Genomic DNA, 13,171 nt, shown 5'->3' with positions numbered 1-13,171 from the left:
CTACAGGGACACGAGAACAGAAGGGAAAGGAGAGGTTGGTACAACCTGTCTGGTAATGAAGAGAAGCTGAGCACAAGGTGAGACACAAAACATCTTTCCATGTCATGCTGGTTTCAAATTAGGTCTTTCCTTTGGGGGGAAAAGGACAGAGGTACAGCTGCATTCATCATTCTGTTGCTGCTGAGACCTTGCCAGAGCTGAGTTTATAACCCTCACAATCTGGGTTTGAGCTACAGAGTGCACTAATTGTTTTGTGCTCACGTATTGAGGAACTTGCTCTTCTCATCCTACAGAGCCTCTACAGGATGGCACAGAAACCTTCAAGCACGTTTACGGGCATGCCCTGTGCTCCCATGTATAGATAAGAAGGTTCCTCCCTTTCCATACTGCAAACCACTTCCAAAGTCAACACAAACCCTCCCCACAAGTTCAGTCAGACACAACAGCTTTGTGTCTACATTGCTACCCAAAGCAAAGCAGAGGAGCGCTGTGCTCTGAAAGGTGACATCTCTCAGGACTGCAGCACCAGCCTGGCTCAGGAGGCCCCACATGCCTTTCCATTTCAAGGCTGCCTGAGGCTTCACCATCTGCACCACACTTGGGGGAAGGGGGCAGTGACCAGAGACCCTCAGCCCTCACCAAACTGCTGGATGGCACGGTCTGCACTCCAGGGCAGCTCCAGTGTCATGTGGACCCGGCGCTTCTGGTTTTTCACCCGTCTGTCTGCTTGGAGAGAGATTCCTGAGCTGGAGGCCTCAGAGATTATTGCTACAAGCTGAGAGAGAGATAGAACATGTGAGAAAGGGGTGTGAGATCCTGGTATATTTGCAAAACAAAGGACAATGGCAGCCCATAGGCCTCCTTGTCACCTCCCAGCAGGACAGACACAGGAGACAGAAGGCACAGAGCTTTGCTGATCTAATGCTGGCAAGGCAAAAGCAGGGAGAACCTTCCCTTTCTCTCACCTCTCTGCACACTCCATGCAGAGGTTTGGAGGTTTCCTTGGCTCAGACCTAACTCACCTTCTCCCCATTCATAAAACGCTCCTTCTCCTTCAGGTTGACGTGGTCGATAGAGAGGCCTTGCTCTGCACGAGACTCAAACATGACAGAACCATCTGGCCTGCAAACCACCCGGCCCTTTCGTCCAGTCATCTGCACAAGAAAAGAGAGGGGCTGTTATCAGAGAGGGCAGACCTGGACAGGGCACCAGTATGGGGTTTTTAGGAGATCAAACCATAACAGGACATCCAGACAGCCAGGAAGGAAAGCAAGCTCTCTTCCAGCTCTCTGCTGGCCCCTTTTCCCCTAGTGCCACCCAAATATGCTCTACTGTGAAGGAGTACCTCTGCCACGTGCTCCGGTCCCCCAAAGTGATTGATCAGTTCATCCAAGGTATTGAGAGGTAGCTCTTTGCCCAGTGCTTTTACTTTTGCTAGTAGGTCCTGCTTCATCTTTTCCACGTGCTCCAGTTCTCTCAGGCCATGCATCTCTTTATGGGAAGGCAGCATGTGAAAATTACCTGCAAATGAAATGCAAAAGTTGAGAGTCATCTGGAAATTGCAAATCAGAGGAGCTCCCATCAGTGAGAAAAGAGTCGATCCCATGCTGCTGGCTCTGCTTACTTCTGCTCTCAGTCACAAAGCCATTGAAGGCGTGCTCAATGAAGATGACATCGTCGGTCTCAAGCACAGACTCTGGGGAGGAGTTGAAGTCACTGTCAAGCCCCATGTCAGAGTCGGTGCTGCTGTCATCGCTGATCTTGATCACCCCCATGGGGTCACACATGCCCTTCAGTGCCTTGGCGCAGCGGCCCCTCTGCTTGCCTGCAAGGGAGAATGAGCAGGGTCAGCCTTGAGCAAAAACAGCAAGTGCCAGCTCAGAAAGGGGAGAAGAGATCACAATACAGCTGAGCCTGCCCTCAGTGAAAGGCTGATCTCAGAGAGAGAAAGCCTCCTGAGCATGGCAGGACAGTTAGGAAGGGAGGGAGAGAGGGGGAAGGAGTGAGAAAGGAAGAGAGAGAAAGGAAGAACAAGGCAATTCGTATCAGGGCTGCAGCTGATCGCACACGTCAGGATAACACACATCTGGTGATAAGCAGTGCTGACTCCTCAGCAGAAGGAGCCCGCAGGTCTGGCTGCCTCCAGAGGAACGAGCAAGCAGTGGGAAGGTGACAGTGTTTTGGTGTTTGCAGATGGGACGTCGTTTACTTCCAAGCACAGTAAGACATGCCTCTGCCATGTGAGAGGGTTCACCAAAATCAGCCTGCAATGGCTGCTCTGCAACAGCAACCTGCCAGGAAAACCTCCACAATCTGCCTGCTCTGCTGTCCACCCTTCCTCCCATCCCACTGGAGGAGAAATTCCCCAACTGCTCTTACCTGCAGCCACAGCCAACGCATCGGCAGGGAAGTCATTTTTTTCCCCCAGGACACCTGCCATGCTACGTATAAGGGGAACTGGAGAAGCCCCTCGCTGCAAGAGGGAAACGTGCAGCCAGGACTGCTGCACTGCCTGCCCACCAGTCCAGGGAAGGAAGCAGCCATGGGAAGGGGAGCAGCTGCTGGGCAAGTGGTGGAGGCTCAGCCCTACGCTGGTGGCAGGGAGTGGGTTAGGGGAGGAGGGGGTGATGACCTACAGGGCTGCTGTCCTCCAGGAGAGAGGAGGTGACAGGAGATGTGCGGGGGGGGGGGGGCAAACTGAAACCAGGGCAGAGCAGCGAATGCATGAAGTAGGGAAAGGGGAAAAAGGAAAAGAAAAAGCTGAGTGGCTGGGGTGAAGCAGCAAGGCAGGAGGTCAAATGCTGGGCAGTGGAGTGTGCTCTTACGTTTTCTTTTAATGCCAGTTCCTTTTTCTCTCTTTCTTTTGGTTGAAGGAAAGTGCTTCTGAATTAGTGATAGAAAGACGCCTCTGAAAGTAAGATGCAAAATTTATTCTAGCCACCAGGAACATCGCTGGTCATCACGTAGCAACGTGTATCTGAGATAGCAGCACATTACATCTAAGAGGGGTAAATCCAGCATCACAACTACAGCACGTGGTCAACCAGCCACTGCTATGGCGTGGCTCTCCAAACAGAATGAGTTGCACCAAAGGGCTCTGCAGGAGGCACGCAACTCAGCCATGGGAGCGCAGCGTGCACAGCAGATCCCCAGCTGTGGGACAGGCGTGCTGAGGGCAGGCTGTGCACTCAGTGCTGGGAATGCTGTGCTGCAGCCTTCCTGCTGGAGAGGGGCCACAAAAGCAGAGCAGACCCTGGGTTCCGTGCTGCCATGTGGCATGCCAAAGTTCTGAGACCTTTATAACTAGGAGGGAGTTTGAAACAGGAAACACAATCCTGGGAAGCTGTTACATCACTTGTGAAAAATGCAGTCAGTCCCAAGTCCCTCTCTGTGTTCTGACAGCAGAGACACTGTTGGGCTGTCCAACAAATGCACTCCACCAAGTCCTTTGGTTAACTGGACATGGGCCCGCTTGCCCACTGAATAAAGTGACATGGGAAAAGTGGTGGTTTCAGGTGAATGGGGCAATTGGAAGGTGTGGGAATTAAATGTTTCCGTGGTCTGCTCTGCAAACAAAAGAGCAAATGCTTAAACGCTGATCGGGTTGGATGGGGATGAACCCCCAGTGCAATGAGAGGGCAGTGCTGAATGAGCTCTGGTTGAAAAATAAAATATATATGTTGAAAGCAAAAGCTGAGAGGTGTGGACATGACAACTCGCCTGTGGGAGAAAGAGGCTGTGTTGGGAACTGGGAAAGGGCTGCAAGACCCTCAATGTGAGGGGTGGAAGGACACAGCCCTGCTCCGTGAAGGGGCAGAGCCCTGGGCTGGCTGCTGAGGGACTGCAGTGACGTGACTCCAGGCACGGCCCTTGTGCCTTGTGTGCTGGTGTGAGCCATGGTACACAATGCAAAGCTCACTCTCAGGTCTGAAGCCTCTCTGCCACTGACCTGGCTCATTTTCCTCCCCCGCCTTCCCTGCGAACAAAGGGCTGGGCTGGTATTCACTCACTGAGCAATCAGCTCACTTTTAACTCTGTTTCTCGGCATCTTTTAAGCAACTGCTTCTTCCCAGCACACTCCCCTCGAGAAATCCCCTGAAGTGCTGTAAAACCAGGACGCTGCAATTAGATGCTCCGGTGGATGCCAGAGGACATCCAGTTATCTGAGCAATGCTGCTGAGCCAACTGCTCCTGCCTCTGAAAGCAGGGACAGAGCTGAGCAGCGCGTGTGACCAGTAACAGAGCTTTTCTCTTTGGAAAGCTGAGAGAGGCTCAAAGGGACGACACGGTTCTCTCACTGAGTTCCTCTGAATTTGGAGATGCAAAAATCAGTTGAAAAGGCCAAATCGATTCAAGCAGCTGACAGATTTGCCTTGCACGCTGTCACCAGGCTGGATTTGTATTTCAGGGGTGGACTGGAGGCAGCAGAGACTGACACAGGCTAACACAGAGCCTCCCATAGGAAGGGAGGCAGCTCAGTCTGAACTGGACATGCACTGTCCATGGCATCACTCATTGCCTTCACCTGCATTAAAACCCATTTCAAAAGACAACAGCAATAGCTCTGCTGCCTGCAGAAGACACACAACTCAATCCATCACCTCACTGTATAGGAGCAGCCTGGGGACAGGCTGGCAATGTGAGAGGTGCCAAAATGAGGGGGAGCATATCTCAACCTCTGCCAGGACAGCACGAATCTTGCTGCTGACTTCACTCCCAGCTCTCCTCAGCTGGGAATAACTGTAGAGACCCCACCACCTCTCCTGCCTTGTGCTTACCCTGAAAACCAGCACCACAGAACCCGAACTCCTTGGGTCTCTGCCCCCTCCCCCCACTCCAGCAATGCTGCCTTGTGGCACCATCCCAGCCTCTGCCATGACATGAGATTTCCTCACTTGTTTCTTCAGCGTCAACAGCACTGTTTTCTCCAGTCAGACTCCCACAAACCAGACCTGAGCCCACGTTTCTGACCCTCCTATACCTTCTGTCTCTTTTCTGTGTGCAAAAGACCTTAACAAATCCAGGACCTGCCCCAAAGTCATATTAAAGAAACAGTACCTCAAGAACACAACAAAGAGTCCCCTCCATTTACAGCTCATGTAAGGTGAGGCCTTTATGAGACTGGATTTGTGGAACTGCAGGTTCTAAGTGGCCCCAGGGTAGGGCTTTCTCTCCCATGTCTTCAGCCTCCCATGCATCCCCTCCACAGAAAGAAAAGCAAGGAGTTTTAACTCACTCTGCAGCAGAAACAAAACAATTGAGATGCCCATCATTCTCATCCAGGACTTCTCTGGTTCGAGCTTCCCCAGTGGACTGCAGGCCAATGACGATGCACTGCAGGGAAACACAAGGATGGCACAGCTGGGGTCAGGGCAAGCACCTACAGGCTCAAGAGACTGCATCTCATGGTTCCAGGCACATCTTCCTTTGGCCCTGTCCAAAGCATGTGGGGCTGTAGCAAGGCTGCTGATGAAGAATCATCTTTCAAACCTCTCTGCACACCACTGAGAGGATGACTTGCTTTCAGAAGCTGATTTTGCTAAGTAGTTTCTGTCTGGAATTTCTAAATCACATCCTGGTAAATGTAAGGACAGGGCTGTGCTAAAGGTGAAACACCTGGAACCACTTCTAGCTTGAACATGGCCCAAAATGCTGTTTCAAATCTGCTTACCCATGTTCACCAGAAGCAAACAGCCTCTGAAGAAAAGGTGATATTAACTCCCCAGTATATATTACTGCAAATGTTCCCAGAAACAATTAACTCTCTTTGGTTACAGATAACAAAACTTCCCTTGGAATTTAAGCCTGACAGCTGCTGTCTACACAGCCACCCTCCAATACCACACCTTGTCCTTTGCCAGCTCCTCCTTGGCAAGCTCAACGAGGCGTCGGACTTTAGCAGCAATGCAGAGATACTTGAAGAAGCGCTGGTGAGCCGACCAGAACTGACCCCACAGGGATTTCCGAGACTCCAATCCGATCAGGTCAGCTGCCTGCTGGAACACCATCAAGGCCTCTGCCCACTGCAGATGGTAAGAGAAAGACTGAGTTAATATCTTGTTTCTCATTACTGCTTGTATGTGCAATCGTTAGAACAGTCTGGGGTTTGATAATCTGATTTAACTTCAGCGCTGATGCTGCTGTGTTAGGCTGAGCACACCGTCTGCTCATTCTCTTTCTGTGTTAGCATGATGCTGCAAGCTCTGGTTTGCAAACACAGAACTTGTAAATCAAAGTGAAAAAGAAGTACAAGACTACTTCATCTTATGAAAGCTGAGGGCATGCACCCTAAGTTCATGGTCATGGCCCTGTCTTCAGTCCCTCCCACAGAACAAGAGGCAATGCCCCAACTACAATTATACACTGGTCTCCCCACTGCAGTGGGACCAGCTCACCAACTTTGCTGCTTTGTCATAGACAATCTTGTACTGCTGGTCCAGTGGAATCTCCTCAATCCTGAAGGTCACTCCAGTGAAACTGAGCTGCCTGGCAATGTACATTCCGCTGACCTTCATGTCCATTGCCACGATCTCCATTGCACCAACTCCCCTGGAAGAGGAAGACAGTTATGAGACCCCTTCCTATTCCACAGGGCAACACGGGTGGGTGATTCCACAGCACAACTTCCCACAGCTCAAGCTGTCCTCAGACATGCATTACACCCATTTCCCAAAGGGGAAAACAACTCCTGCAGTTGTCCTTCCATTTGACTTTCTCTAGCAACTAAGAAAACAGCGTCCAGCTTGTAAGGGTCCCACTGACCCCTACGGTTCTGCCCTTCTTCTAAGCATGTCCTGGCTACCTCTTCTGCTCTCTAAAGGCTGACACTGTGCAGGTACAGACTGTTCAGCCACGAGACTGCTGGGATTGCTTGGACTTTTCTTGTTTTCATGAGTAAATACGAATTCCCCAAGAAGATACCGATTGTGTCTCTGGCCAGCACTTCTCTTCCAGGGACAAACAAAGACTGCCACAAAAGTTAAGCCAGATGAAGAGGGATGCTGGACGTGACTTACCTCTTTTCAATTGCATGTAGGAACTCATCAAATGCTCGGAAGGGGGTGCCCTCCCCCCAGATTCCCAGGCGGCTCATATAGATCATGTTTTTTGGCTCAGAAGCACCTGTTTGAACAGAATTCACTGTCAGCAAAACCACAGCAGTTGTAAATAACGTTGACTCTAGCAAAGTGAGTGCCTAGAAGGATGCTTGCTTGCCATCATGTCTTACCAGACCCAGGGACCTTTCCAAGTACTGCCCTGGCATCTGCTCACACGGTGCCCCTCCATGCTGACAGAAGCTCACCTGTGGCACTGGCGTAAACAACCCTTGCTTGAGGCAGTTTGTTCTGAAGGTCCAACACTGCTTTGCCCATTTTAGTAGAGCTGGCATTTTTGGCTTTGTGGCATTCATCAAATACAATCTGAAAGTGAATGTCAGTTAAGGAGAAAGGACATCTTTTCATTATGAGGATGGCAGAAAACACAACCCAGACTCCTCCAATCTGCTGAACAGTCAGTCCTGGCACGAATGCTGAAAAGGCCAATCTCAGCTGTGCTCTCCCCCTCCTTCAATTCCACTGCACTGTGGAGGAGGACAGAAGGGCATGGGGAGGACATACATTCATCCATATGGACCCTGGGCATAAGGCTGCCCCGCGTAGTTGCTCCTGGTGCCCTCAGCTGGCCCCAAGCTCTTCCTTCCCACAGTCCCAACCATCCATTTTGCTATTTTATTATTATTTTTTTTAATAAAGGATACAACTCCATCAAAATTTTCCCTGCACCAATCCAAGATTTGTTTTAAGCGTGTCCTATGCTGCCCTCCTGCCTGGCTTTCACCAATCAGAGCAGAGTAAGTGGCAAAGAGGACTCCTTCTGAGGTAGCTGTGTCTCCGTATCTAATCTGCAGGAAGAGGAAGAAAAAGAGCAGAGGGGCTCGTGACAATTGTCCACAGTGCACTGCGCCCTTTCTAAGCCCACAACCTGTACCACAGATTCTGCTGTGGCTGTGGAGGGTCCATTCTCCTACCTTCAAGAACAAAACCTAATATAACAGCAGAACAGACAAAAGACCACTAGCAGCTGACATCCTTAGCACTTCTCCTTGGCACCGAGATACAGTGATGACAGGGATTTTAAAAGCCTTGCTAAGTTCCCTTGCCAACGTGTCAGCACATCTGAATGCATGTAGAGAAATGTGGAGACCACACCAGGCCTTCAATTTGCTGGCCAACTAAATTTGCTTCCTTTTTTTTAAGCAACAGCTTGGAATGTTTAATTATTTTGAATCCTTCCGATCTATTTTAATTACTTCCAGAAAATAGATTTTCTCTTTGGCCAAGAGAGATCACTGCCTTACTGTCACAGATCCCAACTATAACAAAATGAAAAGTATCAAGGAAAACAAAACAAGACAGGGTCCTGATCAGAAGAGCACGGTATTTAAAGCCTTTTTGTCTGGAAACAAATATCTCTTTCAGTCTCCTTGTGGATTGCATTCAGAGGTGTTGAACACATGTGGTTTCCATTGACTTTGTAAGAGCTGGTTGTTCAGTGCTGTTAAAAACCAGAGCAGAGTGCTTCAGCAGACTGGCCAGCAGTGTGGCAAACACAGGCCTAGACAAGAGACTGAAACACAGGCTGAGCAGAGCTCCATGAGCAACCACTACACAGCTGCTGGTCATTTCTTATGAAGAATAATTCATCCTGACCACTGGTAACTGGAAGGAAGCTTGAAAGCTCTCTGATTCACCCAGCTCAGAGGAAATACCCGTGTGCACAGCATTGTGTTGCAGTCCCTTGGCAGGCACTAATCTGCCCGTCTGTATGCTCTCCCTTTACTTGCATGTTCTGAAAACAGGCTGCCTGAAATCAGAGGTAGGAAGAACTGACCCGTGTGAGCATAGCACAGCCACATCTGACAGGGGCCGTTCCCTCAGCAGGACTCTTCAGAAATGGGGTAGAGCATTAGAGCCCTGCAGAACTTTGCACTTGTATGGAGACACATCATGCTCCCTGCAGGAAACAGCTCTGTACTCACAGAGCAGCTCTGGAGAGTGGATAAAAATAGCAAGAGTCCGGAGTGGGAAGAGCATGCTGAGAGAAGGAAACAGCAAGCAGCTCACTGTCTGCTACTGCCTGTGCTGCCAGCCATGCAGAGGCAGAAGTGACTCTGTGCTCTGCAGCAGATCCCATCTAACTGCATTCGTAGGTTGATTTTCTAGAATAACATTACTTCTCTCCTCTACCTTATTCAAAGCATGCACAGGAATGTGGGAGGCTTCAATGTCCTTCAGGTCTCTCTCAGCATCATACTTGAGATCATTGGAGACGCTGAACCTGCAAAGCAAGACGTGGGCCTGGTTATCTCCTAAGGAGAGAGTCAGGGCACACACAGTGATTAATAGCTCTGACTAAAGCAATTGTAGGTGTATAAAACTGTCACATTTCCCACTGCCCACACACCTCAACGTTAGATCCTACAGCAGACTCTGGTCTGGCACTTATGACAAGCTGTGTCTATTCTGCAGTAAAGCCCCATACTCCAGGGGCTCAAGTCTGCACCTGGGAAGTCCATGAATATCCCTCCACCGACTTCAGAAGGGTAGGAAGAGGCTTCACACTGCACTCTGAGGAGTACACAGTTTGCCGTTTCATAGTGATTCATTCTCCATCACCGCTGCAGGGGAAATATTCCCATTTCACAGAGAGCAAACAGGCACCAAGAGGTGGAAAAGACTTACCCAAGGCCACAACATGAGTCAACTAGAAAGCCAACATCAGCATTAAGGAATTCCTTACTCCCAGATTCACACTAACTCCGAGGGCTTACGGGAAAAGAGGGGGAAAAAAACCCAACTTACCAAAGAGCTTTTTTTCTCCCTTTAAGATAATTTTCAAAGATGATGCCCGCGACTGTCCTGCCCTTTCCAACTCCGGCACCGTCCCCAATGAGGAAGCCAGCTCGCTGCCCATTGGGTAATAAAACTTCATGTTGCTGCAAAATCAAAAGCAGAATTGGAAATCAAAGTGGATTTGCCTTTTGCCAGCTGTTTTCATGTGATCTTTTAAGAGCCCCACTTTAACCCTTTCATGTATCTCATAGGTATGCGTTTCCTGCTCGGATAAGGAATGGCAGAGTACTATGGTTGAGTTGACAAGGAAAAAGCCCCCAGGCCCCAGAAATCTTAAGCACTCCCTCCCGAAACTCCTCCTGTGGAGTCACATACCTGGCAGGCATAAATGATTGCTTCCAGCTGTAGTGCAGAGAGTGACCCTTTGTCAGCAACCGAGCTTGGCAGAGAAAGGCTGTAGGTGATGTCGGGTGGGGGAACGCTGGACAGAGTGCTTGTTTCAACCACAAGGTCAGGGTGGTGCTTCCCAATCTTGGCTAAACGACACACACAAACACATAAGAGAGAGAACTCAACTTCTCCATCCTCACGGAGGACCTCACGAAGGACTGCAGACCTCTTCATCTACTCTGTAACCTCAGACTACAGAAGAGACAAGCTCAGTGCCTGTTCTCTTCCACTTCACTGGCATTTCAGATTGCCAAAAACAAACCAAGCCACCCATAAAAGCAGACAACAGAAAGTGTCCTGTCAAACTAGTGTAGCACCAACAAAGGAACAGTAAAGTTATCCTACAAAGACACAAGCTTGGGACATGCCTTGGCAAACATTACATCCTGTTTGCATAGAGATAAGGAAGCAATTAATTCGGTTGGTCCACAGTGGAGTTAAAGCATTTCTCATCCCCATGCGATATCACAGCACTCACACTTTGAAGGTACGTATTCTGCATAGGTCTCTGTTTGCCCCAATTCTTCTGTTTCTTCCTCATCACCTTCATCCTCCTCTTCTGTAGGAGCTTGTGACTGAAAAGAAACACAGCATCGATCAAATGCTAATGCTCTTATTGCAGTACAGACATGGTACCAGACAGCTATCATTTAGTCCATCCCAACACCATTAATCTCACTTACAGATTACAGCAACACAACGAAAGCCACCTGTGAGACCACCCCCAGGGGCCCAGCAAGTGCTTTAAGAGCTATTTTCAACACCCAGTCCACCATGAACTGGGGAATTTCAGGCAAGCTATGAGCTATAATCAGTTGTGCCCAACTGTGCTCTAATCTGACCCTGAAGAAGGATCTAGACAAGCTCTCGACTCAGCAGCATGAAGCAAAGTCACGCAATTCCAGGAAGCACAGCCTCTACTGGCTGCTGATTTAGCTGTAAGGAAAGCATGGAACATTCTCTAGCAGAGCAAGGCTCCACCACAGGAAATATAAGACACTTCTGAGAAAGGGCAGTGACCTGAAATGTACGTGGTGACCTGGCTGACTTTCTTGTCTCTCTCTCCCTGAAGGGACAACGGTAGAAATTGCTCTTCTTCTGCATTGTGAAGTAACGAAGCTGAGAGCCTCACACCGAACTCTGCAGGAGCAGATGGCATTCTCACCTGGTAGCTTATGAGGAGTGGGGTGTTGGGGACAGCAGGAATGCGGTCATCCAAACTGTTTAAGCCACTGAATGATCTGCTGGGTGAGAACAGCTGCAACAGAAAGAAGGCAGGTCAGAAAACAGCCGTAATCCTCCGCCCTCCAACCTCAGCTCCAGCAAATTAAAGGATGGAAACACAACTGTAAAGGCATTTGTGCTCTGTACTCAGACCTTATGCTCTGATGGCGTCAATGGGCCTTAATACTTTCTGCTCCTCCATGTTGAGCCCTGGGGAGTAATTCTGTAAACTAATAAATCTTGCAAATGCCACACATGCCTTCAACAGCACAAACACAGGGAATAACCAACCCAGGGAAATGCATTCCTGCAACAAGTGCGTGCATCCCCACGTGAGATGGAAGCTGCAGGGACACGTGTCCTCCCACAGCATGAACACAACTGCAGGGCAGGAGTCTCTCTGCCAAGTAATAACCACACAATATTAAGACAGGTCATCCCCAAACACTGTTTTGCCTGGATAACAGGAGCCGTGCAGATTCTTTCTAACAGTTCATAGGTTTTATTCTGAACTACTGAGTCCAAGTGAGAGCTCAGGGTTGGGCTTGCTGGGAGAAGAGAGAAAGGCACTGCTCTGGGGAGCAGAAAGCTGGGTACAGGAGAAGAGACCCAGGTGGGAGTACTAGGAAAGCTGAACTGAGCTGCAAGCAAAGCCATCCCTGGGAAAGGACTGAGCATTACAGACTGTGCTGCTTTACAATCCTCTCACAATCTACCCTTGAGGAATGCCTTTACTAAACGATCTTACAGTCTTGCTTTCAGCATTTAAAACACCATTCAAGGAAATTAAATAATTGCATCGGAATGCAAACATGGCTCAGCACTGACTAATACCTGTCTGAGGTTGAGGACTGCTATCGGCTGCCCCTGACAGTCAGTGCCTGCATGCCTTTACCTGTCCCTTGGGCCCACCCATGGAGAAAAGCACTGCCCATAACCCACAGCACCCAGAAATCTGCCCTGGTGGCTCTGGGTGCCAGCTGCTGCACCAGGCAATGGCTGCTCCATGCCCAGCCCATGCTGTGCCCAGGGAGCTGGGAGGCACAACTGAGGAGACCCTTTGTCTGCCCTCACACAAACAAAATCCCACTGGAATTTCCCGACAGTGAGCAAGGTCAAGCCAGCAGCTCCTGGCATCCAAAGTAATCAGCAGCTCCAACAGTGGCATTGCTTCAAGTCTATAGCCTGTCAGGAGCGCCAGACTTAGAGACCCTGCTCCATGGGCAGAAGTGAAATATGGGAAGTTTTTCAGCATAAGCACTCTTATTATTTCCTTTTTTTTTTTTTTCTTCTTTTTTTTTTTTTTTTTCCTTTTTTTTTTTTTTCTACATTAAAAAGAAAGAAAAGAAAAAGAAAAAAAAAAGAAAAAGAAAAAAAAAGAAAAGAAAAAACCACCCTCCATTACTGGAAGCCTGAGTCAGAATTACCAGAAGGAAGCTGGACGGAAGAGCTATTTTCAGTGCCAACAAATCTGGAGAGCAGGTGAAACATCTCCACCTACAAATCTGAGCTGAGTACAAAAGTTGCTCCTTAGGCAGGAGAAAAGCTCTGATCCCACTGTAGTGGAGGGGCACGCAGCTCTGTGGGAACAGAGCTCTGGTTTTGCAATGCCTTACCTTCAAAACACAAACCCCTACTACCCA

General features: G+C 49.2%; 1 protein-coding gene across 3 annotated transcripts in view; it reads right to left on the bottom strand.

The window, feature by feature from the left end:
* SBNO2 (strawberry notch homolog 2) overlaps positions 1-13,171 on the bottom strand; it is a 50,049-nt gene that overhangs the window by 6,983 nt on the left and 29,895 nt on the right. For all 3 annotated transcript variants that reach the window (XM_072357661.1, XM_072357662.1, XM_072357663.1), the window contains 16 exons: positions 11,470-11,562; positions 10,783-10,879; positions 10,230-10,390; positions 9,864-9,997; positions 9,249-9,339; positions 7,760-7,903; positions 7,304-7,421; positions 7,017-7,122; positions 6,396-6,549; positions 5,847-6,023; positions 5,237-5,334; positions 2,826-2,908; positions 1,625-1,825; positions 1,346-1,521; positions 1,023-1,154; positions 640-775 (listed from right to left, as the gene is read on the bottom strand). In XM_072357661.1, the coding sequence (XP_072213762.1) occupies positions 640-775; positions 1,023-1,154; positions 1,346-1,521; positions 1,625-1,825; positions 2,826-2,908; positions 5,237-5,334; positions 5,847-6,023; positions 6,396-6,549; positions 7,017-7,122; positions 7,304-7,421; positions 7,760-7,903; positions 9,249-9,339; positions 9,864-9,997; positions 10,230-10,390; positions 10,783-10,879; positions 11,470-11,562 (2,101 nt within the window). The remainder of the gene's footprint in view (positions 1-639; positions 776-1,022; positions 1,155-1,345; positions 1,522-1,624; positions 1,826-2,825; positions 2,909-5,236; positions 5,335-5,846; positions 6,024-6,395; positions 6,550-7,016; positions 7,123-7,303; positions 7,422-7,759; positions 7,904-9,248; positions 9,340-9,863; positions 9,998-10,229; positions 10,391-10,782; positions 10,880-11,469; positions 11,563-13,171) is intronic.

This window comes from Excalfactoria chinensis, chromosome 26 (genome assembly GCF_039878825.1).
Source record: "Excalfactoria chinensis isolate bCotChi1 chromosome 26, bCotChi1.hap2, whole genome shotgun sequence".
In the NCBI taxonomy this organism is placed as follows: Eukaryota; Metazoa; Chordata; class Aves; order Galliformes; family Phasianidae; genus Excalfactoria; species Excalfactoria chinensis.
The sequence above is the reverse complement of the archived record's forward strand: the minus strand, read 5'-3'. Positions and strand labels throughout refer to the sequence as shown.